The 26926-nt window shown below is 44.9% G+C and overlaps 2 protein-coding genes across 2 annotated transcripts in view; one reads left to right on the top strand and one right to left on the bottom strand.

Moving 5' to 3' along the window:
• Window positions 1–5921, top strand: part of LOC126556677 (titin homolog) — a 36806-nt gene extending 30885 nt beyond the window's left edge. Inside the window, exons 10-13 of the mRNA XM_050212094.1 lie at window positions 173–1449; window positions 1519–2135; window positions 3433–4064; window positions 5897–5921. Coding sequence (XP_050068051.1) covers window positions 173–1449; window positions 1519–2135; window positions 3433–4064; window positions 5897–5913 — 2543 coding nt within the window. The 3' untranslated portion in view covers window positions 5914–5921. The remainder of the gene's footprint in view (window positions 1–172; window positions 1450–1518; window positions 2136–3432; window positions 4065–5896) is intronic.
• Window positions 5922–13364: 7443 nt separating this feature from the next.
• Window positions 13365–26093, bottom strand: LOC126559172 (myophilin). Its single transcript, XM_050215290.1, has 2 exons — window positions 26025–26093; window positions 13365–13878 (listed from the first exon to the last, which is right to left on the bottom strand). The coding sequence occupies exons 1-2, from the start codon at window positions 26076–26078 to the stop codon at window positions 13366–13368; spliced, it is 567 nt and encodes a 188-aa protein (XP_050071247.1). The 5' UTR covers window positions 26079–26093; the 3' UTR covers window position 13365.
• Between the last annotated feature and the right edge of the window lie 833 nt (window positions 26094–26926).

The raw sequence follows: 26926 nt of genomic DNA, 5'->3' as shown, positions 1-26926 counted from the left end.
AAGCTTTTGCAAATTTTACCTTTTATTTAATTTACTAACACATTAACAAGGTAGTAAAAATTGTCAAAAAAAGGTCTCTTGGTTTCACAGTGCGGTAGGAAAATGCTTTACACTTAACAACACTTGCTCAACCCTTTAAGCTCATTCGCTGTGTTTCGATTAACCATTGCAGATAAGCCTCCACTTCCAAAGACAGGATCGGGTGCTTCGACCGGCAGCGGTGTAACAAGCGCCAGCAGCAAACATCGACTATCGAGTGCTGGGTCCGGCAGCATCAACACGACCCCTGCAAAATCATCGTCCGGCATGGAAACGCCAACGAAGAAACCGTTGTCGCTACACTCGGCGGATAAACGAACCGCAAGCGTGCGTGGCAGCACACCGAAAGCTTCCTCGACGCCACTACAATCTCCCGGACCGGAGAAAGCATCACGCAGCTTGCAGGATTCGTTGAAGAAGGCGGCGGACGTCGGTAAGAAGGCACCCGCCAGCAACGAAAAACCCGCATCAAAGGCTCCAGTTCCAAAGGAAGAGGTGCTTGCGGTGGAAATAAAACAGGATGCACCAGCTGCTCCGAAGATGGAAGAACAAGTCGTCGAACCGGAAAAGGTTGTAGTGATACGAGATGAATCTTCACAGCAAGCTTCACTGGTAGAGGTGGATCAATCGTTCGGACAAGAAGAGCAGCCTCAACAGCAGCAGGAGGAAGTTGTGGTACCGGTACAGCAAGAAGTTCCGGCACCAGTGCAGACCGAAAGTGTTGAGGTTCCGCCGCAGCAAGCCGAAGTTGTTCCCGTTAAGGTAGATCCAACACCACCGGTGGAGGAGGTGGCGATGGAACCACAAGACATTAGCATTGTTCAACCCGAACCCACAATGCTTCCGGAGGAAGAAACGGTCGAAGTCATCAACGGAGGACTAACCGTTGACGTGTCCGGTGGCGTTGCTGATGCAATGACTGCTTCTATGATCGCCAAGCGTATCACTACCGAGGAGGAAGCAAAGGCTGCCCTGGCCGAACGTCGTCGTCTAGCACGCGAAGAAGCCGAACGGCAGGCCGAACTGGAACGCAAGCGTATCGAGGCCGAAGAGCAAGCCGAACGGCAGCGTGTCCTGGAGGAGGAGGAACGCTTGCGCAAGCTGGAAGAGGAAACGATCCGGTTGGCCGAAGAGCAGCGCCGAATGGAAGAGGAACGCCTGCAGCAAGCCATCGAGGAAGCACGTCGCCGGGACGAAGAGGAACGCAAACGGCGTGAGGAGGAAGCACGGCAAAAGGCTGAACGTGAGGAGGCGGAGCGGAAGGCGCGCGAAGAAGCGGAACGACAGCGGGTCGAGATGGCCGAACGGTTGAAGAAGGAGGAAAAGGAGCGCGAGGAACGCCGGAAGCGCGTTGAAGCAATCATGTCCCGCACCAGAGCAAAGGGAACGGCTAACAATACGCCGACAAAGGTATGCACCTTCATCGTTGATCGTGAAGGACGTTCGGATAACATTGTTTTTTTTCTTCCCATTTTTTAGAATAATGAAGACGACAAGGAAAATGCCATGTCCAAGAGTCAGATTGTACTTTCGTCCACGCCGGCTGCCCTACCTACCGGTACTGCCATGTCCGCATCTACCATATCGATGACCGATTCGTTTATTGCGTCCGAAATACGGCAAGAACAGGCCCAGCAGCAACAGCACCAGTCACTGGAACAGGCCATGGAGTCGCTGTCGCTGAGCAACAACAATAACAACAACAACAATGGCAGCAATAGTAGTAGTAGCAGCGAAACCCTAGCCCATAGTAGCACCATTAACAACACCATCAACAACAACAACAACAACAATGGTGGCAGCAACATTCAGTTCGAAAAGTCGTCCGTTACCGTGGTGGCGAACAACAATCTCAACAACGGTAGCACCAGCAACGGTACCAGCACCGCACCGGTGGTCGAATCGATCAGCGCGGACGGCACGAACGGTGACACGATCGTACTAACGACGAACGGCAAAGCGGAACAACAGTCGCCGATGATGACGACCAGCAATGGCAGCAGTGCCACAGCCAACAGCACCTCGGACCTAATCATCGAGGATGCGCTGATGGGCCAAACTAACGGACACAAGAACGGCACCATGGACAATGTGTTGTAAGTATTCTGGCACGAAACATGTAACGCCTGTATCCTTTCGTAGCTCAAAATCGGTTCGCCATGTTCTCCACCTCGCTCCGTTCGCCGTTTGTATTCTGTTTGTGAAGCTTTGCTTTTTTTTTGGTGGGATTCTATTGTGTCTTCTTTTCGGACGGGAGGAATCGAATCAAAATTGTGGCTTATGTTTTATTTTTGGGAAATTTACAAAATTTGCCACAAACAATGCACAAACAAGAATGCGTTGTTTATGTTGATGCGTGCTTAAGCAAAATGGATGGCGGATATTTTGCGTCCTGTTTGTCCGCTTTTGTGTCCGGGAAATCGGTTTTACGATTGAAAATGCATCCATTTTTTCTTAAATTGTCTATCACTTTTCCCTCTTTTAGATTTCCACGCGTTTCCGACATCTGATTGTAATATGGGTTTGAAGGAATCCTCCCGAGAGAGCCGAGAAGATTGTAGCCACAGAACTTTCACCTTTTAACAAAGAGCTCCAACCCCCGTCCGCCACATCCTCTACTCTACATTTTGATGTACTTTTTGGGTTGTTACCGTGCGATACGCGCGAATAAGAAACCAAATCCTTCCAATGGAACGGGAATCCAGATCGATAGGAAACGTAAAAAGAGGTACCCAAAGCAGAGAGAGAGAAAGCGAGAGCGCAGTTGTACGTTAGATGTTTCCACCGTGTTTGGATATGCAAGCGCTTTCCGTTTTAGCTAATTAGTGTTGATATGTCTTTTTAAAATGTTTTTTAATCGTTCAACGTTCATTCTTATCAGTGTCGGAATGCGCTGTTAATGGGAAAAACCATAAATAAGAAGCTGTTTCGTAAAGGATTTACATTCGAATATCATCGCAAAACACTGAACATAAACATCAAAATTTAATAACAAAACACCAATGAAATTCAAAATAATACTTATATGTTATCATGATGTTACATAGGAAATTATTTCGTTTTTATTGTTATAACTGCATGTCGTGTCTGTATGTTCTTTATCTCGGTTTTTTTTTGTGTTGTTTCTGCTGAATAAAATCCTTTCTCCTTGGCGTAACGTTACCCGTAACGCAGTTACTCTGAACGTTTTTTGCACCTTTATTTATGTTGCAATTCTCGTACCGTACAAGGTTTTTTGGTTAATAATAATAGAATTTTAGCGAAATCTTAACCCAACCCCATTAATTACACCGATTTTGTTTATTTTCTCACGTATGTTCCCTACCCGTGTTTGATTCTCCAATCCCCCCCCCCCCCCCAAACTTCCGTTTCCCTCGTGTTCTTGTCCCCCAGTGCTGTGAATGATTCAATGAAGCAGACTACTGTTCCGATGGATGATTTGAACGTTTTCCACATCCCAAAAAATGGTGATCATCACCTAAATGGCGCTGGTGATAACCATCCCTTCCTAGCTGACCCTAACGCACCCTCGGCTGAACAACAACATTCTTCGTTCGAATCGTCCAGCACGGCTTCAACTGTGACGACAGAAACTACCATTGTTACGGCGGGCGATGGTGCAAACGGTAGCAGCAATGCTGATCCATTGATCGACTTCGCTAGCTTTTCCACGAGTGATGATCATCCGGGTGTTGTTGGAAGTGATGCTAACTTCAATCCACTTGCTCCCCTCGTTGATGTGCATAATGCATCCAACAGTACCAACAACAATAGTATTAACCCGTTCTTCTCGAACAACTATCCTGTACATGATGATGCGAACGGATCCGGCAACGTCCACCATCACCCGACGGAGGCGATCCTGTTCGATCTAGCCTTTGATAACACTAGCAACGGTGGCACCAACACCAGCAGTACCTTTTTTAACATCAACAATAACAATACACCACCCAACACCACCACCACCTCCACCAACCCGTCGTCGTGGCTAGTTTCGGCGACATCCGACGGTCAAGAGAATCGAGGTAAATAGGACGATCGTCGCGTGACTTTGGGCAGGCTTAATTCTTTCCACTTCTCGAGTAGTAGTGGAGTTGGTAATGCACTTCATGGGCCGCCTTTTGATCGATTTGTCTCTTGATTTGTGTTTTTCTTTTCACTTGTGTCTGCATTTGCACCCGATTACGCTCACGGCAGATTCTTGATTCACGTGTGTTTGTGTGTGTTTTTATGTCTTTTGTATGTTTTGTTATCGATCGCATATTTGCACCAGTGTGTTTAGTGTTGTTGTGGCGCAATTTTCTTTTAAATTTCTCGATTGGAAATATGTTTCTTGTTCGCTTCATTTTCGTCCATCGTACACTGTGGGGGATTAGAATGTATTTTGTAGTTCACTTTCTTCATTTTATTTTTCACGTAGAGTTTTTCACTTGGGTTCGCATAAAATGGGACGTTATAAAATTAAGCTGAACTCTATAAGGATTTAAAAGGGTAGTACACACACTGATGGCTGGAAAAGAAAAGATAAATGCTTATTAATATGCTAATTTCAGGCTACAAAAATGAACCTACATTGGTCAAATTTACATGTCGAATCGAAAAGTTCAAAACACGATCATATCAGATGAACAGGTTGTGGCGAATTTGAAGAGCAGATGAAATCGGTTGTCTGGATTGCTCACGGAGGTATCATCCTCCAAGGATCTATGCCGTTGTTCCTTTTTATCCCGAATGATTTCATTGTCTAAAAGAGCCCATCCTCCAAGTCTAATTAAAGAAAAGCCCTGACAAACTGATCTCGTCCAGCTAGGGATTTTTGTAGACATACAGCCCCTGTGGGTCAGGTTTTATCTACCAAGAGATGTCACAGTCGTCTACTAGAAGTCGTCCCAATTGAAGGAGTCTCTTTGTGAGGACTTGTTGTGCACATGCCCCAAAAATTTCTAGAATTTTTACTTGATTAGCCAGAATATTTTCGTTTCAAATCTCGGAAAATCTTGGCCTTGATTTTCCCACATCTGATCAGTCGGTTCTGTGTTTCATTAAATTCGGTTACAAGTGATGATAAAGTAGAAACAATCTGCAGCATGTACTTACTCCTAAAAAGCAAGTTATTTTGCATATTTTCTAGGCAGAATAGGCAATATTTTATGGTGTCCCATTTTTCTTCCCTGTATCTGTGCTAGTACATTTGATAATGTATTTGTTTGTTTTTCTATCCATGTCCTCACCATACACCATTTTCGCAATTTTCAAATTGGCTCGAAACATATCTCACACGAACCTCGTCTTTCTACTGAAGATAGTTGCAAATGTTTACCGATCGTCCGTAGCATCTGTCCCAGCTCGTGGAAGTGGTTCGTCACACTCACACTATCACTATTAGCTACACACTTTGGATGTTATTTATGGTTAGCTTGCGACGACGAAAACGGAGACAACAAACACTCTCGTTGATGGAATAACTCCGTAACAGCTGCTTCGGATCGCGGAATGTTTCATCGATTCATTTAACGCTCACGGTTCTGTTCTGGTCAGTAGATATCGTTGTTGGGTTGATTTTGTGGTATGTCTCTAATGATGGAACCCGTGTAACAACTCATCGTAAAGCGGTTTAGTTAACACAACAACCTTAAGATCAGCTAATCATCGAGCCTTTAATATGGATGTTGTGTATTTATGTTGTTGTTAAAAACAAAAAGTACATTTGCCCACTATTTTATTCCACTTTCCTTTGTTTTGAACGTTTTTCTTCGTCGATTGCACGCGTTTTGGTTAGCTTGTGAATTGTCCCTTTACTCCATTCTAAAGAATTCCAGAAACAAAATAACTAACATTTCTTTCTTCTCCTTTGCAGACTTGTCGCTCTTGTGAACGAGTAAGGTATAGGAATTGAAGGGAATAAAATTAAATCATTGTATTGATCCGTGGCACCCTAAACGGCACGCGGCAGTGCAGCAGCAGTAGGTGATGATGTGACATTTCCACACAAAATGCAGTGTGCAGATGGGGGAAGTACGAGTGCGATCGTCTGGATCTACGCGAAGGATGTGTAACACTTACCGGCTCAAAATCGGTTCATCGGATGTGCAAAAGTGTGTGTTTTTACCCCAGATAGTCAAACATAATTAGGCTTATAATAAGAGGGAAGAAAGCGAAAGCCGCCACACTCTGATACGTGCGCGGAGCTTATGGTTCGGCCACCATTACAGCACTCTCTCTAGGTTTCTGTTTCGCTGTAGGATATATAGGTAGGAAACGAAGGTTAATAGAGAATCGAAATCAAAAATCAGAGTGGCAAGGGTGAAGAAGGTGGCCGCCGCATGCAGTTCCAAACAATGACTGAAGCAAAAATGGAAAATTCGGCGGCGTAGCAAAAGCACTTCTCCTACGATCCGTTCTGATGCACCGAACAGCAACAACAAACCCACACATACATATTACTGATTGGAGGATAGTTAGAGCAGAGCGAAGCAAATTAGGTGCAATATGGTTATGTTTCTTTATGTGCGTGTGTGTGTGTGTCTCGTAAATCTGTGTAAAATGTTTCTTGTTCCCCCCCCTCCTTTTGTGCAGTTTCTTGTCTTTAGTAGATGCCTTTTTTGGCGTCTTTGTGGCACGTGGGCAATAGAAATAGGGCATAGTTACATGGTTTCTTTCATGTACCTTTAGGGAGAAAGGTTTTTTTTTGTCTTTTTTTAACGTTCCTGTTGCACTGTGTTGCGTTGCTGTTACATAACTTCGTCGGCTCCTCAACGATGACCAATAAGCGAGCGAATTGAGCACAACCCTGGTTCACAACTTCCATTTTATTTAATCGTTTAACGCTTACGCAGAAATCTATCACGGCCGTAACACTCCTTCAGGATTTCAATTGCCTCGGGAATGCTGTCTGGGTACAGCAGGCAACTGGCGACTGCCTCGTGAGCCTTTCCCTTCACACACGCTTGCAGTCGCAGCATGTTTTCGTAGTTGGTGTACCCGCATATAGCCGTTAAGTGCTCATATTTAGAGATGACACAAAACTTACCGCCGTTCAATGGTGTTCATCGTGCTGCTTCGTGGAGAAGCTTGTAGATGGGTGGCCGGCTCATCTAGTACCTGCTTCTTCTCTGTCATGCGACGAAGCTCACGAAGCTGCGTAGGGATCTGGCGCTCTCTGCATTTCTGAAGGATCTGCCGAAGAGTGAAGATTTGGTCGGGGGTGGATTTGCCTCCAACAAACCCCGCTTGGTAGCTGCCGACGAAATCTGTAGCAAGGGGGCTAGTCTGCAGAACAAGATCTGGGACAGGTTCTTATAGGCGGCATTAAGGAGTGAAATGGCACGATAGTTTGAGCATTCCAGTCTGTCGCCCTTTTTATAGACTGGATGAATGACGCCCAGTTTCCACTCCTCCGGGAATTTTTCCTGTTCCTAGATTCTCGTGATCAGCTTGTGCATTTCGACGGTAAGCCTTTCCGGTCCCATCTTGCATACCCCTCTGCCACATCAGCTTGCCTCAGCCGACACAGATTGAGCCTTGGGGTAGACTTGCTCTGTTGGTTGTTGACCACGGAGAGTTTCTGGCGCAGCTTTACCATTACCAGGAAATGGTCCGAGTCGACGTTTGCACCTCTGTACGTTTTCACGTCGATAATATCCGAGAAGTGCCTTCCGTCTATTAGAACGTGATCGTTTTGGGAGTAGGTTTGTAGTGGTGATCTCCAGGCATAGCTGAACCAAGGTGCGTGCTGGAAAAAGGTGCTGCGAATGCTTATGCGTTTGGAAGAGGCAAAATTGATAAGCCTGAGGCCGTTGTCGTTTGTCAGCCGTTGGGCGCTGAAGCTTCCAATTGTTGGTTTATATGCCTACTCCTGTCCGACCTGAGCATTAAGGTCTCCGATGACGATCTTCACATCATGTTGTGGGCAGCGGACATACTCCTTCTCCAGCTGCGTAAAGAAGAGCTCCTTCTCATCATCGGTGCTCCCAAGGTGCGGACTGTGCACATTTATGATGCTCAGATTGAAGAACCTACCACGAATTCTCAACCTGCACATTCGTTCGTTGACTGGTCACCATCCAATCACCCGTTGGTGCATCGCACCTAGCACCTAGAACGCCGTACCGAGCTCACGCGTAATATTGTATATTATAATTTGTTGTACATCTTGGCGTATTTTCGCTGGTACTCACAAAAACCGTGAGCAACCTAACAATTTCGTTTACAGTTAAACCAACCCCCGTGATGCCTGTATATCAAATGTGCTTTCACAGGCTATCCGACAAAAAAAAACTGCATATTGACGATTGTATAAAAAGAGACAAAACCGTATAAAAGTGTCTAAAAAGGGCACTCGTTCTACCTATCTATCTTATCTATATCGTTTTCATTACTTGTTGAGTAATGTAACTATCCAAATTACACGCACACACACAGACACATTGTAAGCAGGATCTGCTCCTGGCGGCCGGTAGTTGAACTAAGCACACAGATACACACTCATGAACACGCAGCTTCGTTCTTGGCTTGCTTAGAACATGCTATTGTGCGCACGTATAAATCACACTCACACACGTCACACATGCAAAACAAAACACACACACACATAAGCGGGCTTAAAGTGCTACGGATTGATTTAATAGAGAAATGTGGAATGAATGTGAATGATATGTGGTGGATTTTGTTTGGAAGGGGTTTTTTTGGAATGTACGCGAATGTACGAGAACGTGAGATAATCCTAGTATTCTACTACTGTTAAATTATGATGTATAAAACAAAAAAGGATAAAAGCAAAAAAACAAAACATGTGAGAAATGGTGTGTGTGTGTGGGTGTGTGGGTGTATGTATTCTGTGTAGGCACACACATATAGAAAAGGAAGGAAAATACGATACACAAACCAATACATTCAGATAAATTTTGCCGAAAAAAGAGTGTGTAAGAACAAAGTACACTTTGACATACACATACACACACACGCACACACATACGCACACCAACACCACTACGCATACAGTCTAGTTTAAAAACTAATCCTACGAATAAATGTGTTAATTTATGTGTACCATCATCACCAACACCACCACGCAAAGAAGAACTTTTCTTCTCTCTCTCACACACACAAACATACTTTCTATCGCTTTGTCTCGTAATTTCAGAGAGTGTATGTGTGTGTGTGTGTGGTGCGTATACAGTAAAGCGATGGACGCTTTTCTTACTTCTTTAAACAAAACCAACCACAGAGAAAGTAAACAAGGAAGCGTACCGAGCAAAAGTAGAAGAAAAAGAAGGTGAAAAAGAATGTTAAATAGGATAAAGAAAGAAGTGGCACGACACGAGCTAACGAAAAAGAAAAGAAAAGCAACTTATAGAAGCATGAGAAAGAAAAAAAAAGGAAGGAAAGAGTTAAATTATTCAACTACTACTGTATGATGTTTTTTTTTTGTTCTCCAAATGATAAATGCGTTTTTTTTATTTGATTCTTCTTTATCTTATTCTTTTTTGCAATAAAACCAGAAGAATAGTAACATTGAATTTTGTTTTGTTTGTGTTTTCGTTAATTATTTTGTGTTTCGTTTATTTTCTTTATATAATTTTTAGATAATTTTTAGAGATTCTAAAGCTGCCTCATCCGCATACCGCTGAATAGTTGTACAATCAAAAGAGAATAGTTACCAGTTGAAAGTTACGCGTGGAAAACTCAAACCTCCCTCCCCCCAAAGATTTTTCGACTTTTAAACCCCAAAAACTACACGCACTTAGATTGGGCAAATATTTGTGGACATTGTAACAGTCCAAAAACAAGCTTTTCCAAACCGTGAAGCCCACGTGTGCGTGCGCGTGTGTGTATTTAAAAATTGCTTAATGAACGCGTTATCTCAAATCAATAATCGATTGAAAATCAAATAATCTGCGCTATCTCTTAGGCGGCATACTATTACTACTACAAACAAAAAACTACTTAAACAGAGTTTGTTCTTATTATTATAATGGCAAAACAGAGAAAGATGTGCACAAGTGGGGGAGAGTGAAATAGGGAAATGAAAATTGCATTTGATGCTGTGAAAAAAACGAAGAATGCAACCTGGGAATGTTACGGAGAGAAAAAGAAGGAAAGAAAAAAAAAAACAATAGCGGGAACCATATAATCGCTTGTGTAAGTAAATGCTTTACAACCCAACCTGAGGTATATGAGAAATTAATAAAAATCCTATTTAACAAACAGCAACAACGGTTTTTTTTAGAAAATCGTAAAGAAAACAAACAGCGAATACAAGAAATTAACAGGGAACAAGCCCCGACGACGGTCGACTTTGAACAGCAGGAAATTACCTTAACATCGTACCAGTTGTATTATCCTTGATCCACAGATGCATTAAACGGTATGCAGCATGCCTTGATCGCACCAAAAATGGGCGAGTTATCGCCGATTTCACGTAGAAAAGTCCCTTTTCTTGGAATAACTGGGCGGGAGTTGGAGGGATTGGGTTGGGGTGTTCAGTAAAAAGATGTGCGGCCTCAAGACGCATCCAACGATATGCCGGACGCCACGATCGAACTAAAACAGAGCGAGTTATCGTTGATTTTCCACGGGAATGCCGTTGTTTTTCGCAATAACTGGGCAGGGGGTAGATGGATCGGGTTGGGGTGTTCAGCAAAAAGATGTGCGGCCTCAAGACGCATCCAACGGTATGCCGGACGCCACGATCGAACCAAAACAGAGCGAGTTATCGTTGATTTTCCTCGGGAATGCCGTTGTTTTTCGCAATAACTGGGCAGGGGGTGGATGGATCGGGTTGGGATGTCGAGCAAAAAGATGTGCTATCCAAAGGCGCTCCCAACGGTATGCGGTACGTTCCGATCGGGCCAGGAATGGCTGAATTATCGACGATTTTCCACGAAAATGCTGCTGGCGGAATTTTCCGGGGGTTTTTGGAAAATCTTCCTTAGTTCCCAGTAATATTGAAAAACACGTTGCGGAGGTCTTTTGAGGAAATATTTGAGGAAAGAAACAAAAATGAAGATGAATAACATAAAACTGAAAAACATACTTAAATCGGACGGAAAAATATTTGTCATGACGGAAAGAAATTATTTTCCAATCCGTTTTTAAAATTTCCATTTGCTACCTCTTCGCCTGGTATGCTCTCCTGTTACTCCTGGTCGGATTTTGCCTCATCGATATTGGCTCGGTTTTGGCCGAAAATCTGCCATCCGGCGGCGGCTGGTAGTAACAGGAGAGCATGCTTTCGAGGAGGTAGCTGGTATCGGCTGAAAATTTAAAAACGGATTGGAAAATAATTTCTTTCCGTCATGAGAAATATTTTTCCGTCCGATTTAATTATGTTTTTTAGTTTTATGTTATTCATCCTCATTTTTGTTTCTTTCTTCAAATATCTCCTAAAAAGACCTCCACAACGTGTTTTTCAATATTATACGGAACTAAGGTGGATCTTCCAAAAACCCCCGGCAAAATCTGCCAGCAGCATTCCCGTGGAAAACCGACGATAACTCGGTCATTCCTGGTCTGATCGGGATGTACCGCATACCGTTGGGTGCGTCTTGAGGCCGCGCATCTTTTTGCAGAAAACTTCAATTCAATCCCTCCACCCGCTGTCCAGCTATTGTGGACAACAACGGCATTTCCATGGAAAATCGATGACTCGCTGATTTTTCGGCCGATCCTGGCGTCCGACTTTCCGTTGAAAGCGTCTTGAGGCCGCGTATCTTTTTGCTCAACACCCCACCTCAATCCCTCCACCCTCCACCCAGTTATTTCACGAAAAGGGGGTTTTCGTAGGGAAACCGGCGTCAATTTTAGTCCGATCGGAGCGTGTGGCATACCGTTGGATGCATCATAGAGGGTTAAAATCTTAACGTACCAGTTTCACCATCCTCGATACCAGGAGATCATGCACCGAAGAGGTAGCACGATCGCTACTAGCTGACAGCCTTACAGGTCTGCAATCCATATGGGATTGTAAATATGAGAGCATTAAATTGCATACCTTTAGGCACACTTATTTTCGCCACTACCTTCGATGTTTTTGAAGCATTAAAATGCATACATTTAGGGGATCTTTTTTCGCTTCAAAAGCGTATTTTACGGGAGCTTTTCATACTTACCGTGAAAGAACAAAAATCACATGCAAATACGTAACGATGATTGCTTAAAGTTCTGGTGTTTTTTTTTTATTAGAGCAATAACTTATCCGTTTTACAAATTACTCATTAAACAAAACATACATATTTATGCTTATACTGTCAATAATTTACGACCTACCCACCTCCACGTGTTCTCGGCGCGTGTTGGTAAATGGTCTCAGCGCAAAAGATAGAAAAATAAAACGAAAGAAAAACAATGCTATGGCTCGATATTTAAAATGTGTAACGAGCAAACGAGAAAACAAAAACCCGTCATACATAGTTTTCCACTACCCATTAAAAAGTGGCATTATATGTACGCGGTGCGTGTGTGTAAGTGGGAAGCTCTTCTTCTCTGGTTGCGCACCGTCGTTTCTTTTTTGTATCGGTCATACCGAAAGTCCTGCTTTTGTTTCCTCTCTTCCTCCCGAAAAATGGCAAACGGCTTTTTACCGATAACAGTAAATGTTGTTGTATAGGATCAACTTGTTCAACTCTCGCTAACGGAATGTGTGTGTGTGTTTATATATAACGGTGGCCTTGAAGAAGGGTTTTGGCTTGAGGTTTTCAACCCTGGAAAATTGCCCCAAACAGCTACTGTTCCCTCGGATGCTGATTTTGGAATGTAATTGTAACACGATTGACTATCTTGAGTTGAAAAATACCTTTCTCTGCGAAAGGTAAACAATATCTAACTGCACACGCGTCTAAATGGTAAATACGCTACGCATCATGTGTGTGTGTGTGTTTTTGTCCACTCTGTGCCCTCAGGAAACTCACTACATCTCTACAGACTCAGGAAAGGATCAGAAAGTCTCTGATTGCTAAGGCGCTATAAGGCGATTTCGATTTTTTTTTAAAGGTACGTTAGGTTCGAAATTGTTGTCCGGTACAGGGGGTTTGAGGGAGGTTTGTCTCCGGTGATCCCCCAATGGTCCACTACAACTACAACAAAATGCACTTTCTGGTTGTAAAATTTTGTGTGTGATTTCCTCCCCGTTTTTTCGTGGCTAAGGGCTATTGTCTCTTCTCCCTTCTATAGGCCGATTATGAATAAATGTATGCACCATAAGACAGACACTCTTCTCTCTCGCTCTCGCTCTCTCCTTTCTCTCTCTCCCTCCTCTTTCTCACATACATATTTTTCTTACTGAATCCTTAAAAAGCTAGAAAAACACACGCGCTAGGTTTCGTCCTTTTACATGTGTCTGGTGTTGCCAAAGTTAATACCGCTCTGGGTAGCACCCTTGTTCGATCCGTACTGCAACGAGATCACGGTCTGGCCGGCCCGCAGCTGCTCATCGCTAAACTGACGCTCGTTTTTGTCCGCCTCCTTCGGACCGATCGACGGTTTACCGTACTTGCCCGCCTTACGCCCCAGCGACTGGATGCAGATGACGACCGAGTTGAGATTCTGGCGCTCCCACAGATCCACACTCTGGAAGGTTTCCTGCGGCGGGACGCCAAACTTTTTGGCCGCCTCCAAAAAGGCGGAGATGTTCTCCATGCACTTGAACGCCATCTTGCTCGTGTTGACCTTCTTCACCGTGCCGGCTTCGATCGCGTTCGCTAGCGTACAAAGGACGGTACCGTCCTTCAGCACCTCGAAGAAGTTGTCCATATCGCCGGACGTGTTGATCGGTTCGCCCGTTACCTCCTTGATCCATTCGAGACATTCAGCGGCCAGCTCCTCACTGTACTTGGAGTTGATCTGAAACGAGCAGAAGCGGGAAGTAGTTTGAGTGTGGCTTCATTGCGAAATTCTGTGTCCATGTAGTTGTTTCACACAAACACGCCTCATAATGGCAGGTGGGCCTATTAAAGCTCGTCGAGGCGCACCGCTCAAGGTACGGACGACTACGTCGCGAAGGCCATCCCCCGGCAGCAAAAAAAAAAAAAAAAGGGCAGAAGGGCAGTTCCTTTTTTTCCATGTGAGAATAAATTCTGTGATTGACAAGGAAAAAGCTGCCACAAACTAGCTCATTACGGATGAGGGCACGATCATGTGTGCGATTGTTTGAAGGTCTCCTTGATCAACCCCCCTACTACCTAGCTCAATCAATACAATCTCTACAAAAGGGGTATGATTTGTTAAACAAATACACGTTGCATATGCATCGTGGTGCTGCGTTCGCGTGCAATTTCAAGCCTTGTCAACCTGTTTATATAGAAAAAGATGTTATCTAGCCTATTGAAAAGTGAAAATTCGTATAAATTTGGCATGCAAATTACGACGGTTTTCCGCGTTTAATTGCACATACATAATAGATCATCAGTGAGGACGAGATCGCGATCGTTCGAGTGATCGGTTGCATGTCTGTCCCATGTAGAAGTTGATGAGAGGTCCAAGCGCGCTAATTAATTCCACCAATTAGCAGCAGCAAACACACATGTCACACGGGTGACTGCAACGGTCGACAAATATGCTTTGAAATTTCCATAAAACACACTAGGGGAGAGCTTTTCCACTCCAAAAGAAATTAGCTTCCCCTCACCCTTTCCCTTCCACTCCCTCCTTGCCAAGGTGATTAATCGTGAGCCTCCAAGTGACTGTGGTGAGCGAGGTGTACTTGTATTGCCATATACGTCGAACGCGCAATGTTGAGATCCCCGATCGGCAACTAAAACAAAACAAGAAATAAAGAAATCCGTCCCGCTCCGCGGTTGTCCGGCCGATCGTTCGTACCCTTTTTTGGTAAACGTTTTAGATGAGCCTAGCCAACCACACATTCTCTCTCTCTCTCTCTCTCTGTCTCCATCCCGTAAATGGTTAACGAAGGGGTTAGTAGTTTGGAGAATGTCTGAACACTTTCATTGCTAGTTTTCCGAGGTGCTCGTGGCGTATCATCGATGTATGGACATGGAACGTGCACTGAATCCTCATCTTCACAAGAAAAAAAGGAAACTCGAAACTCGTTTAACTACAGCTTTGCATGTGTCTCTGCATCGGTAATGATTAGATGAGGTAATCGGGTGATACATCCAAAGCAATGATCCATGCTAAAGAAAGCGGACATGAGCGCAAACTCAGAGACTCGAACAGGTAACCTTCGTTATTCAATCCCAACCCCAACCGGACAGTCACAACATTGAACATGGTGTGCCGTTTAAAGATTCTTCCATATTTGGATTTAAAAATCGGCCCACAGAACGGCTTCCAACACACAACTTGTTTCAAAAAGCCCGAGGTCTCTCGCTCGCTTGCCGGTCTGGGCCCCGCCGCTCAGTATGTGTGTGTGCGTGTGTACCCGTGGTTGGGCAGCAAAAAACCTGTTCCACAACCGTAATACACCCCTGGATGATGATAAAACCGAAAGTACACAAACCCCGGCAGAGTTGAACCGGAATCTTCCAGAAATTAGGAGAGAAGATTAAAGTATGTACTTCTTACACCCGGGGGAGAGGGGGAGGGTGACCCGTTAGCAGGGGTTAGTCGTTTTCCTTATGACTCATTGACAGACCGGCAACCGATCGTCATGATCGGACCGACACCTTGGAGACAAGAAGATCGATACGATTGGAGGTAGAGTCTAGGCTTTGTGGCGGCTTTCCTTGCCCTGCCTAAATATGGCCATGCGAGAGAGCGAATCGAACAGATGCCATTTCCATTCCGATCGGTCTCTTATAAAGCAAGCAAACTGCAGGTACCTGCCTCTGCTCTAATCCCAAGTCTCGGGCCAAGGTTTTTGCTAGGAGCCGACGACAAAAATGGCATTACTGACAGATCAGTTGGCTGAAGGACGAGTTTTTGGCCGGGCTTGCTCAAATATTTTGCCAATGCCTACGCACATACACACGCACGCTTCCAGGTCATCATATGAGTAATCACTCACCAAATTCTTACGCTGTCATCGCGTCACGATTTCGGAAGTGATCTAATCCATTCCACAAAAAAAAATCATCGATTCGGGTGTTGCAATCAGAGACAAAAGCAAACCTTTTATCTAGCTTCTCATCTTTCGGTCCCGTGTCTATTGGTGCCTTATGGTATTTGACCTGCTTTCTACTAAAGAAGAAGGGTTCGCGTGCGGAGTTCCGTTGCTCTATGTTTGGTTTACGACGTTCCAAAATTATGAACTGCTAAACAAATGGCCGACCGATCATCACTTTCAGCTGTAAGAATATTCTTTTCCCCCGTTTCTTAATTAGAAACCCCGCGCATAAACAGATGGTGTTGGTGGCAGCCAACAAGCACTGCCTATCACTCCGAAAAAGGGAACTGCCTCGGGTCGATTTTATGCTGCTTCCGCCCGTATGTGTGTTGAAAACTTTGCATTCAAATATGGACACCCCTCTCGGCAAGTGCTATGCCTCCCTCAAGTGCTTGAGTTTTGACCGAGTTAACTAACCATTTTGCACCACGATCCAGGTCACACACTGGGGAGGGGAATGGGACAAACCTTTTCGGGCCCCTTCTTCTGGCGTTGTTTTGTGGTGGGCTTCCACAGTTTTTGGGGCAGGAGGAGGGTACCGTAGAGTCAGCAATTTTACGATCGTGGTCGACCACAATCAACAACCCCAGTTCTAGGAGTGTGGAAGGTTATTGTACCAACAACGGGCGACTTGCAAAATTCGATTCATCATCATATATGGACATTATGCTTTTGCTGTAATACGACGACACCCGTGGGTCGGTTGTAGTGCCTCTGCCTACTACTCGAGCTACAAATCGCTGGCCGGTGTAAAAAGATACTAACGAGCATCGGTAAGCACACGGTAGCATATGACAAAACTAGTTCCAAAGAAATTGACTCCTTTTCTTGATAAACACCTGAAGAAGATCATCTTTCATCTCGGGAAGCGAGGATCGTTATGAAGCGAGTTCATTAAAAGGAAATCTTTCTTCGGTGATTTGTGAGCTGGGTAATGTGCAGCTGCGTTTGAACAGGATATGCACCTGCAACTCTCCAGCAATGGCTAGAAAGTTTGCACATTATTGGACAAATTTTAGTTCGAGAGTACGGGTAAGCAACACTTAAAAAAACAGCAACAAGTGCTTCAACAACACATTCAAGTAATTGGAGACATTATCTACTCCACCTTAATTATCACTAATGATTATGAGAGCCTTACGTAACTATCTGAACACAAGATAAACGCGATGAGCCATAAAATTGGACTCATTGGAGCTCATGCAGGGTTGTTCCCGTGTCTATCTGTCAAGTGGTGGTTTAGCTTAAACGTTCCCCGATAAGAATGTGCTGCAGTTTATTGATCACCTCCGGTTTTATTGCGGCACCACATAATAGGAATCATGTGATGATTTGTTCCTCTCAAGTGTTGTGCCATAATAATCTTAGATGTGGAGGACACACACACACACACAACACACCATTCCTTCCATAATAATTTTTAATTTCTCACATCACTCGACCTCTACCAAGGGTCTGTGATTTGCGGTTGCGCCAAATGGAAACAAATGGTCATCGGTTTCAATTTTCTTCGATTGTCATCAAACAATTGAATGACGTCGAAGGTGCAAGCAGATGCATATCTTGTGCTCTCTGCTCTGCACATCTTGGTCGAAGTGTTGTGGCGTATCTTTACCGATCTCGATCGAATGATTTATTTGCAAGACGAGACGAGAAAACACCATTTCCGACACCCCGATATGCTATCGGACATCTTCAAACAGTCACTTGTAGGCTGGCTTTTGTGTGTTTCGTTGTCGTTGCAGGGAAACACTCGCAACACACTATTTATCTTGCCCATTGGTTGGGAGTTTGCAAACTAACTAAAGCTGTATCGCTCAAATAGTGCACGAAAATCTTCTCCCCCAGACAGAAAAAAAAACAACAGTTCGACCCACTTTCCATCATCCTTTTTCAACAACCGGTTTTGTTGGGTGCTGTGTCAGCTTCAGCACCCTGTAGCTCCCAAAGTCTTGGGCATAATATCTCAGTGCCAGTTTTCACCTCACCACAGAAATGTGGCAAAATCACGACTTTTTCGAATCGATTTGTACCCACCACGGTTCGTGTGTCCATTGACCCTCCCGCGAAGGGTAATGATAATGATGATCGACAGTGAAAATTGGGAAAGAAAACACAGAACAGAAGACTGGTTGCTTCTATGGAGGTTCGAGCCGAGGCGCTCCGGTGCCTCGGGTTTGGCTAAAGATCACCACGGCGCGTCATAAAAATGGGTCATATAACTTGTTTTACTTTTGCATTCGGTACTTTAGGACCTTCTCCTTTTTTTTGGGGGGGGGGGGGGGGGGGGGTGGTGGGGGAAGGACCAATTTTCAGTTAGGGGACGAGTATGCCGGGTAGTTACTGTTAAATCAGTATAATTATCGCGTCAGGTAGATTGGGAGACATTTATCATCGGCAAAGGTTCGTCCCTGCTTGGTGATACCACCACTATCAGTTGATTTGATTCTTGAGATAATGGGAGGTACGATAGAGAGGGAGAGAGAGAGAAAGAGATAAGTAACACGCCTCAGTACTACGTTTCTTGAATACTGATCACGCCTCAACTCGCTATTGAATGAATCCGAACTGAATGGGGCCCTTATTCGAATATTCCACGCTTTCGGTCCGACTAACTCACGAAGGCTCAAGATTCGAGACAAGCACGAACACGAGCTCTCAACACTTATCTGTCCGTCAGAAGATCTGACAACAATTATCAAATACCAACCCACAAACACACACACACACATCCACTCTTGGAGGACTTTGGATGGTTTGCACGAGGCTTTAGAATGGAGGAGACCCTAGAAACAGAAATCTTGAGGCCGCAACATATGAACACGGCACGGGAAATTCTCCAACAGTTCCCGTCTTCGGGGCGTTGCGAATCGGCTTCATTGGTGAGACTGCCAAATCATTGCGTTTGATTTGATTTGGGTGAGTTCCCCCCCCCCCCCCCCCCCCCCCCCCCCCGTACCGACCTTTGCTGGTTGGTGTGTTTGTGGACGATCGTTCAATTAATCTTAAGATTTTTCAAACCTCAAGACACAGGGTCAACCGTGTAGCAGCTTAAAAGATCAACACTGTTGTAAACGCTCAAGGTAACAAAATTACCGAGGAGCAACACACGACTCGACGTAGCTGTCTGCTAGCGGGAGAATAGTAACGTCAGATGATCTTTTGTGTGCCGATCTCATCTCAAGCTTCTTCTATAAACTTCATGCCCTACTAGACCAGAACCGCAAGCACGACGTGGACGCTGATTCATTAGAAAATCATTTTATCAAAGTGGAAGTAAACTCTTAACTGATTTAAGACAGTTGTTAACATGTCCACACAGCCTTATCACTTCACAGCAAGAGGTAATCGGTAGTTATCGGTGACATGGGTGTCCAACTACACAAGTGATTTCGAAACACCATGAATAAGTGTGCAAATTAATGTGCTTTAAACATATTTACTCGCATTTCGCGTTCGCTCCGCTTTCAATCACATATATCGTGTGAAGATGACGACGCGCGGCCATAAAGCGTCGCTATCTCTTATTATGTGAGCAAACAACCCCCCGTTTTCCCAGGGCTTGGGTTCCAAGCATTCAAAGTGACGTACTTAAAACCGACGATAGGATGACTTCATCGCTTGGAATAGTCGAGCTTGCACTTGATTGGAGCTTTACCAGTAACTCGTCGATCGTTCGAAGCGCATCGCAAGGCACGTACACTGTCGGCTCAATTGCAGCAGTAAACAGCCCAAAAGCGTCGTTAATAGCCGGTCGGGCTTATCTGCTCTGAGGGGGACTCCTACGCCAGAACTCTCAACTCTTCTTAGTAGCGGTTCGTGAGCTTATCTACGATGTAGAGTTTACGTTTTGAGTTCGCTTCAATGTTCTTTGATGGTTCATTTAGTCAGCTAATGAAACGCATAACCCAACCGTGGTTGCATCGTGGTGACACTCCATTTTCTCTATCAGACACCCTGAAACCTTGCAACGGATTTACACAATTTACCATCACCCAGAGACACTCGGTCTGTCTAGCTGCGTGTATGAGTGCGAGTGTACACAAATGAACGACTATACACTGCTCCCAACACTAAGCGTGCGCTAATGGCGCGCGTAGTGTCTGGGACGTGGGGCCGTGTAGCTTCACATGGACAATTGGACGCCATCGAACGGACGGGGGACAGGCACACCACACACCGCACACGGTTCTTCATAAAAAATAATCAATTTGATTGATTGACCCACATCAACATGGCTCCCCGAAATATGGATGACTTCAGCAGGCAAATGATCTCAGCATAAAACAATTTACGAGCTAAGGATCATCGTATCACTGTGCAGTTTAGCAACCGAAAATTCCAACACGAGCTTATCGGCTTTTAACCGATCTTACCTCACTAAGCGTTATACACCAGGCAGGCAGGCGTTTGGCGGGAACTCAAATCCTCCAATAAAACACAAACAAAAACAGCGTACAGGCGATGTCAGTAACCCGAGAGGTTCTCGCGTAACGAGTCGCGGAAGGAAGTCTCTGCTTAACAAACCCGTTGATTGATGCGACATCGAAATGGGTGTGCGTTCTGTAGCAGATGTTCGAGGTGACGCAGCATAGAGGAGTTCAGTGTGTGTGTCGGTGATCCGGTTTTATTTTGTCACACAGGAAATACGTCATCGTGACCTGGCGATGACTACACCACGCCGATAGGTTCGATTGCATGTGGTGCAGAAGTGTTATCTATCGCAAGAGGCAAAAAGAAGCACACCAACAGACGAACGTGAGTGCCAGTGTCTGGAAGGGAACACCTTGAACACGACGCTAGCACGACCGTTGTTTACGTGCTGTACCGGGTCCAATCAATAGATAGCCGCTATCACTAACGCTCGTACCAAATTCCATTAGTCGATCGAAGTTCTCGACAAAGGTCCGCGTAGATGGAAGGGCGAACTGCTGTTGTTCCTTTTACCAACCAAGCAAGACACTTTGATAGTTCCCCCGACAACAGGAAAAGTAATCCGGATTAAGGTATTAAAACGTGTACTGAGGGAACAAATTGAACGATTGAATTTCCTAGTGAAATTGGTCCGCTTTTCCTCATCCAACGGAAATGGCGCCTTTCTTTCTCCACTAAATATATCCCTCTGTCTATCTGTGTCTGGGGCTTGATTCGATTTTCCCGACAAACTATAAACCTGAAGCGACGATTATCTCTACAATCTGCACACAACAGGAAAGAAAGCAACGCAACGGCAAAATGATCTCAAATATAATTAAATCGCTCCACAAGATCCACCACAAACGCTCTCCCCCAAAAAAGATGGCAGCGAATAGAAAGCAATTAATCATATCCTATCCAACGGTACTATCCGAGTGTTTCTACGTTCGATTGAGCATTTCGCGCCAGAGTGTCAGCGTTGCTCACTCTCGTCCACCATTCGGGGGCAAGTTGTGCGAAAACCTCTCAACTGTTGGGTGTTTAACATTTTTTCTGTTTTTTGTGTAGCCACCGATTAAAGGGGAGTGTTTAGGGTGCGCGGTAATTAATACTGTGCTAATGGGAACTAACTGGAAATGCTGGCGCCCTGGTTCGGGGAAATGGTCAGATCAACTGACGAATAGGGTTAGGACGCTCGAGGCAAATTTTAAGACGCACTGCTGCCGGCTGCATTTTTGCTGACCTCACCAAAATTTCTGCATAAATGAGCTGCTTCTTTACGTAGAGCAGGCCGTTAACTTAATCGACTGGAGAGCTGGTAGATTAAGGTTAAGGAATTACTGATAAAGTCGTCTGTACAGGCTATGGATGATTCAGGATAGAAGAATCTGGTTCACTGCGGTTCGTGCGGTAAGGCAACAACACCTGGGTTCAAATCCCCAGAGGACTGACTATCCAACCACATAGCATCTTGGCGTTGATGCCCAAGACTCCATTTTTATTTTCTAATGCAACAGAATGCATCCTACATCACAAGTGTGTCACGTGTACATACTGTTTGGCATCACCGTGAATGCGTTGCAAACAGATTTCACATGTAACGGTTGAGAGCGATAAAAGGGCCTGATAAAAACAACAACAGCAGCCCTCACACCTTGTTTATGAAAACAATAAATAAGAGTTTATCCAACAATCTTATAAAGCGTTCCATTGCACCACGCAGTGAGCGAAGGTCGGCGCAACGGGATCGGCAACAAACAGAGGCAGACACAGACCCATCCCGAAATGATCGTGCACACGCGCGCTTCATATGCGCTCAAGAACTTTTCCAGCAATAAAATATCACTCCATAAACTCACCCCCATCACTCTTTCTCTCTCTCTCTCTCGCGATCGACGGGGACCCGTTTCTTCGAGACACAATAACTGCTTTTCGGGGGTGAATATTGTAACATTCCGGATCAGTTCTTTGCCGCTGCCTAACGGCACCACCACAACCCCATATGAGCGTCACGCATGAATGCATTGTTTTCGGTCTAGAGTGGTTCCACAAGGGTGCAACAAGCTAGAGGTTTATCTGGCTTTAAATTCAATGCTTTGATGTACATTATCATTTCCGGTGCAGTCCCAGGAAGTTGGGGAGACGCTCGAGACAATAAAGCGTCAACTTTAAATCACTTTCGAAAGAAACGGAAATCCAGGCTCACCCTTAAAGCTGCACTTAAAACACATTGTTTTTATTCGCGTGTTATCGAATTACTTTATCAAACTCGGAATGTTCGTGTCTGCACAGCGTGGCCAAGGTGGTAGCCTACATTCACGGTCAACCTTTTTCTACCTAAACGCTGTTCCCTTCTCCAAAATTTTTTTTTGTATCGCGTGCCGCTAGTTTGGCATCCGAATGGGCTCTTTTTGGGGGATAGCAGGGCGGTGTGTTATAGGAAGAAAACTAAACAAACAACAACCGCTTCCCTTGGGGGTGAAACCGGGGTGGCCGGTATTTAGCGAAGTGTTGCTAGTTACAAAAGCGCCTATGTCCCGCTTTTCCACAGGTTGCCTTCCATAACTTCCTTTGGAAGTTCAGCAGTGAAGGGCAATTTCTGACCACGATGCGTAACATCGCTTCTGTGCTAGAAGGCTTGATGTGTTGGCGGTCATCTTCACCGTGCAGTAACAAGGTCCAACAAAGCCAACACAAACCTGCCCCCATATCCCATCCGATGGCTAGGCTATTCAAACGAAGTCAAGGTTTTTTCTTGTTGCTATTTACAAGTACCACAAGCAATACGGTCAGCTTCTCATTCACTTGGAAGTCATCAGAAATTCTATCTGGAAACACCATTACTTTCTTCTCCAACCCGTATATGCCGCCGCCTCTCGCACAAGTCTTACACTGTCCTTGAACGCGACACTTGAGATATTATCCCACGCTCTTCGGAATAATCGCAGTGCTGCTAAGAGGGGTTTCCACACCCTTCTTTACTTCATCAAACTTTAAACGCCATCACATGCTTACAGTGTTGATGCTAGTGGTGGCACAATTTTCCATTTGCCATCTTTTTCCATAACTTTATAGGTTGGTGAAGCACACGCTTAGAAGGAATCGCCAAAAATTGAACATTTCGAGGCATCATGCAAACCATCTAGCTGTGAGTCATCCGTCATGACCGTTGGCGATCATACATTGATGATTTTGAATTCAAATTTCAAATGCTTTCAAACGGTTGCGAACGATGTTGTCGTGCACGCGTGCGTTCGGTTGCTATGGCAACTAGCGTACGAGAAGCCACGCGAAGACCGGGTACAGATATTTATAAAGACGACGTTGGGATGGAGTCTTTTCGTTACAATAAAAGAGAACCCATTATATGTTTTGTTGTGAGGGCACAACCATTTGTATGTGGCACACGCACGATACAACCAATGAGGCATTTCGATTACGAACCATTACGCGAATCACCTGGAACACGTTAAGGGATCTATGGAAACTTCTTTCTCCACGATTATTACTGTTCATGTCTTATACAACGAACACGGCCACAAGGAACAAGGACGTCAAACATCCGTGTTTACTGACGCTTGGGTGCCCTGAATGGGCTTGTATATAGCGAACCATACTCTCAAAACCCCAGCCACGGAAATGGACGAGATGACGGGGAAGAACCGCACCGGCACCGGCACCGGCAATGTACGATCAAGTGAGGAGGATGACATCATATCTCTACTGGTTATTCGTTCGCTTTAGCTGGTTTCTTCTCCTCTGCTAAATGTGATGGCCTTCCTTTTTGCATTCAACTTTGCACGGTAAAGGAGCGGCAACTAGCGACACACCTTAACCATTAACAAAAAATCGCCAACATATAGGCGCCTGTGTTACGGATTTTTATTTCCGCCGCATAAAGTAGGGGACACCTTTCTTCCTTGTCCCCGTACAGGGTAGAGGAAGCATGCGAGGAAAGGCAATCGGAAGTAATGAGTGAGCAATACGAAATGTCTGGAATGCCCAGTTGATGGTAACGGAAAGACACACATACACAAATATATTAATTCAATGCAAGGGAAGGAAATTGGAAGAAAATCACACTTCACTAACTCAATAATAGGGAGCTGGGAAAGTTAAGGGTTTTCCTTTTGCCAGCATTGGAGCCAGCATGAAGCAGCGTTTTCTACTTTTTTTGGGGAAAGATACAGATGGTGTGCTAGGGGCTAAATTTGCAGCAGATGCTTTTGGCTAATTGAGTATTAATTGCATTTGCAACGCGAAATGCGGGTAAACTCGGCTGGGAGCTGCTGCTGCTGCTAATCAGCATAATGGAAAACACATTAGTTGGGGAGCATCGACAGAAGAAGGCAAAAAATGGTATGGTTTTCGTTTGATATAGAAATTAAACGACTGCTGAAGTGCCTGACTTGAGTACATAGTCAAAAATTATTCTTCTTTTTTTGGGGTGATGATCGCGAGGAAGAGTCGAGTATACAGCAGAGCACATAAACGGGTTTATGGATGGATATGTCATGTTGGTGGAAGTTTTTAGGTTATGATTTATGAAGGACATTCATAAAGAAGAACAACGTATGTGTCGTGATAGTAATCAAATTGTTCCCCAACTTATTATGGTGAAGGCGTGGTAGGAGCGTCTTCAGAGTGGTTTTGACTGATTGCTTTGCATGAGCGCGCATTTTTTTAAATCATTTCTCTCGAAACGTACCTAGTTTTGCACCAAAATATTTTTCCCAAAAGATAAGTAAAGCGCTTTCACATAATCCACTAAAATGCGTGTAGTCTTTGCGCGGACACGTATCCCAGTCCTTCAAAGAGCCTATTGAATTATTTCCATACTACCGAAACAACTTGTACCATACACACAGTCACACTGCCGGCCAAAGTGCATGCAGCCATCAGACGTGTCGCGTTCTGCCGTCGTTAAAAAGCGGGTCAAGTAAGGCAACAGCAACAGCAGACTAAAAGCATAACCACATAAGAAAGAAAAACAAAAACCACCTAAAGAAGGCTCCTCGAGGCGAACGGGTTGACCGAAAGACTCTCGCGCCACGGCGGGATAAGAGCGAACGGGCACACCGGTGCTGCACACAACCACACAGGCCGCCGGGAAGCATTCCAATCCATTCGTATCCCAATATTTGTCCCCTCTCTTTTACTCTTGACCGATGGAACACCGTAACCCGATGGACGCAATGGGCGGACGACCATGAGGTTCCACATGGGAGCGTGTGGGGCAAGAAATATCAATCTTCTTTTTTCCACTGATTTTCGTTCCTTTTCGAGTGGGCTGCAAGAAATGCAGATTGACCAAAACGGAATTCCTTTGCAAGCCGGCCCATCCTCTCCATTGGGGGAGAGAAAGCATTCCACGGATGCAACTTGGTGGCTCCCACGCAACGAGACTGTATTTGTGTGTGTGTGTGTCAAAGGGTAACACAACGGACGGGCGGGATCGGGTATGAAGTCAATTGACGACGACCAGACCACCACACACAATGACACTCACCTTTCGCTGAGCTTCGGCGGCGAATCCGGATTTCGGTGCACGATGTGTCGACATGATTGCGATGGGATGCACAACAACGAAGAAGGAGTGTTTTTTTGTGATTAATCCGAGAACGCGGACTTTGTTTGGCGAGAGGTGAAACAGGGGAAACCGCGGGCAGACTACGGGACACACGCGGCAGATAGTTTGGACAGCTGGCAAGGGGGCGATGATGACAAAAGCGCAAACACACTACGAGCGGTTAGAGCGGGTTACGTCCGAACGCGTACACGGCACTTGAAGAATTGAAACGCGCAACACGCACCCTAGTGCACCCGAGACCTGTAAGCACGTTTGGGTTAACCTTTGTGGTCGGCACGACACACCACTTCGAGTGGGTGGTGGGCTTCGAATTTCTGGTCACATTTCTTTGCTCGATTTTGAACATTTTGAGTCGCCGGAGAAGTTAAACTAAAAGAAAAGCATATTTGTAATTTTTAATGAAATTTCTAAACTAATTAATATTGTACCTGTACATAAGGGTCAACTATCGAGGCAAAACACAAACATCGACCGACACTCGTACACCTTTTAGGCCTGCGAGAGGAGTCTTTGGGTGCAAGCAAGGTCCCAGGCTAGGAGAAACCGGTTTGCGGATGCCGCTATTCAAACAGGCCGGTTTATAGCATAGTGTTGGGAGCTTAAGATTGGATTCAATGCGAAATAAAACCAAAATTAATTCAAATAGGATCGTTTTCGGTTTGAAATGATTCGATTTCTTTCTTCCAGAGCACGTTAATTTGAAGAAAATGTGTGCAAATCATTATCAATAACATACGTATCGTATTTTAACGTTTATTTCTTGTATCGATTGCACCATAACAACATCGCGTATTTTTTGCTTTCTCCATTCCTGTATTGGG

This window comes from Anopheles maculipalpis, chromosome 2RL (genome assembly GCF_943734695.1).
Source record: "Anopheles maculipalpis chromosome 2RL, idAnoMacuDA_375_x, whole genome shotgun sequence".
Lineage (NCBI taxonomy): Eukaryota > Metazoa > Arthropoda > Insecta > Diptera > Culicidae > Anopheles > Anopheles maculipalpis.
The sequence above is the reverse complement of the archived record's forward strand: the minus strand, read 5'-3'. Positions and strand labels throughout refer to the sequence as shown.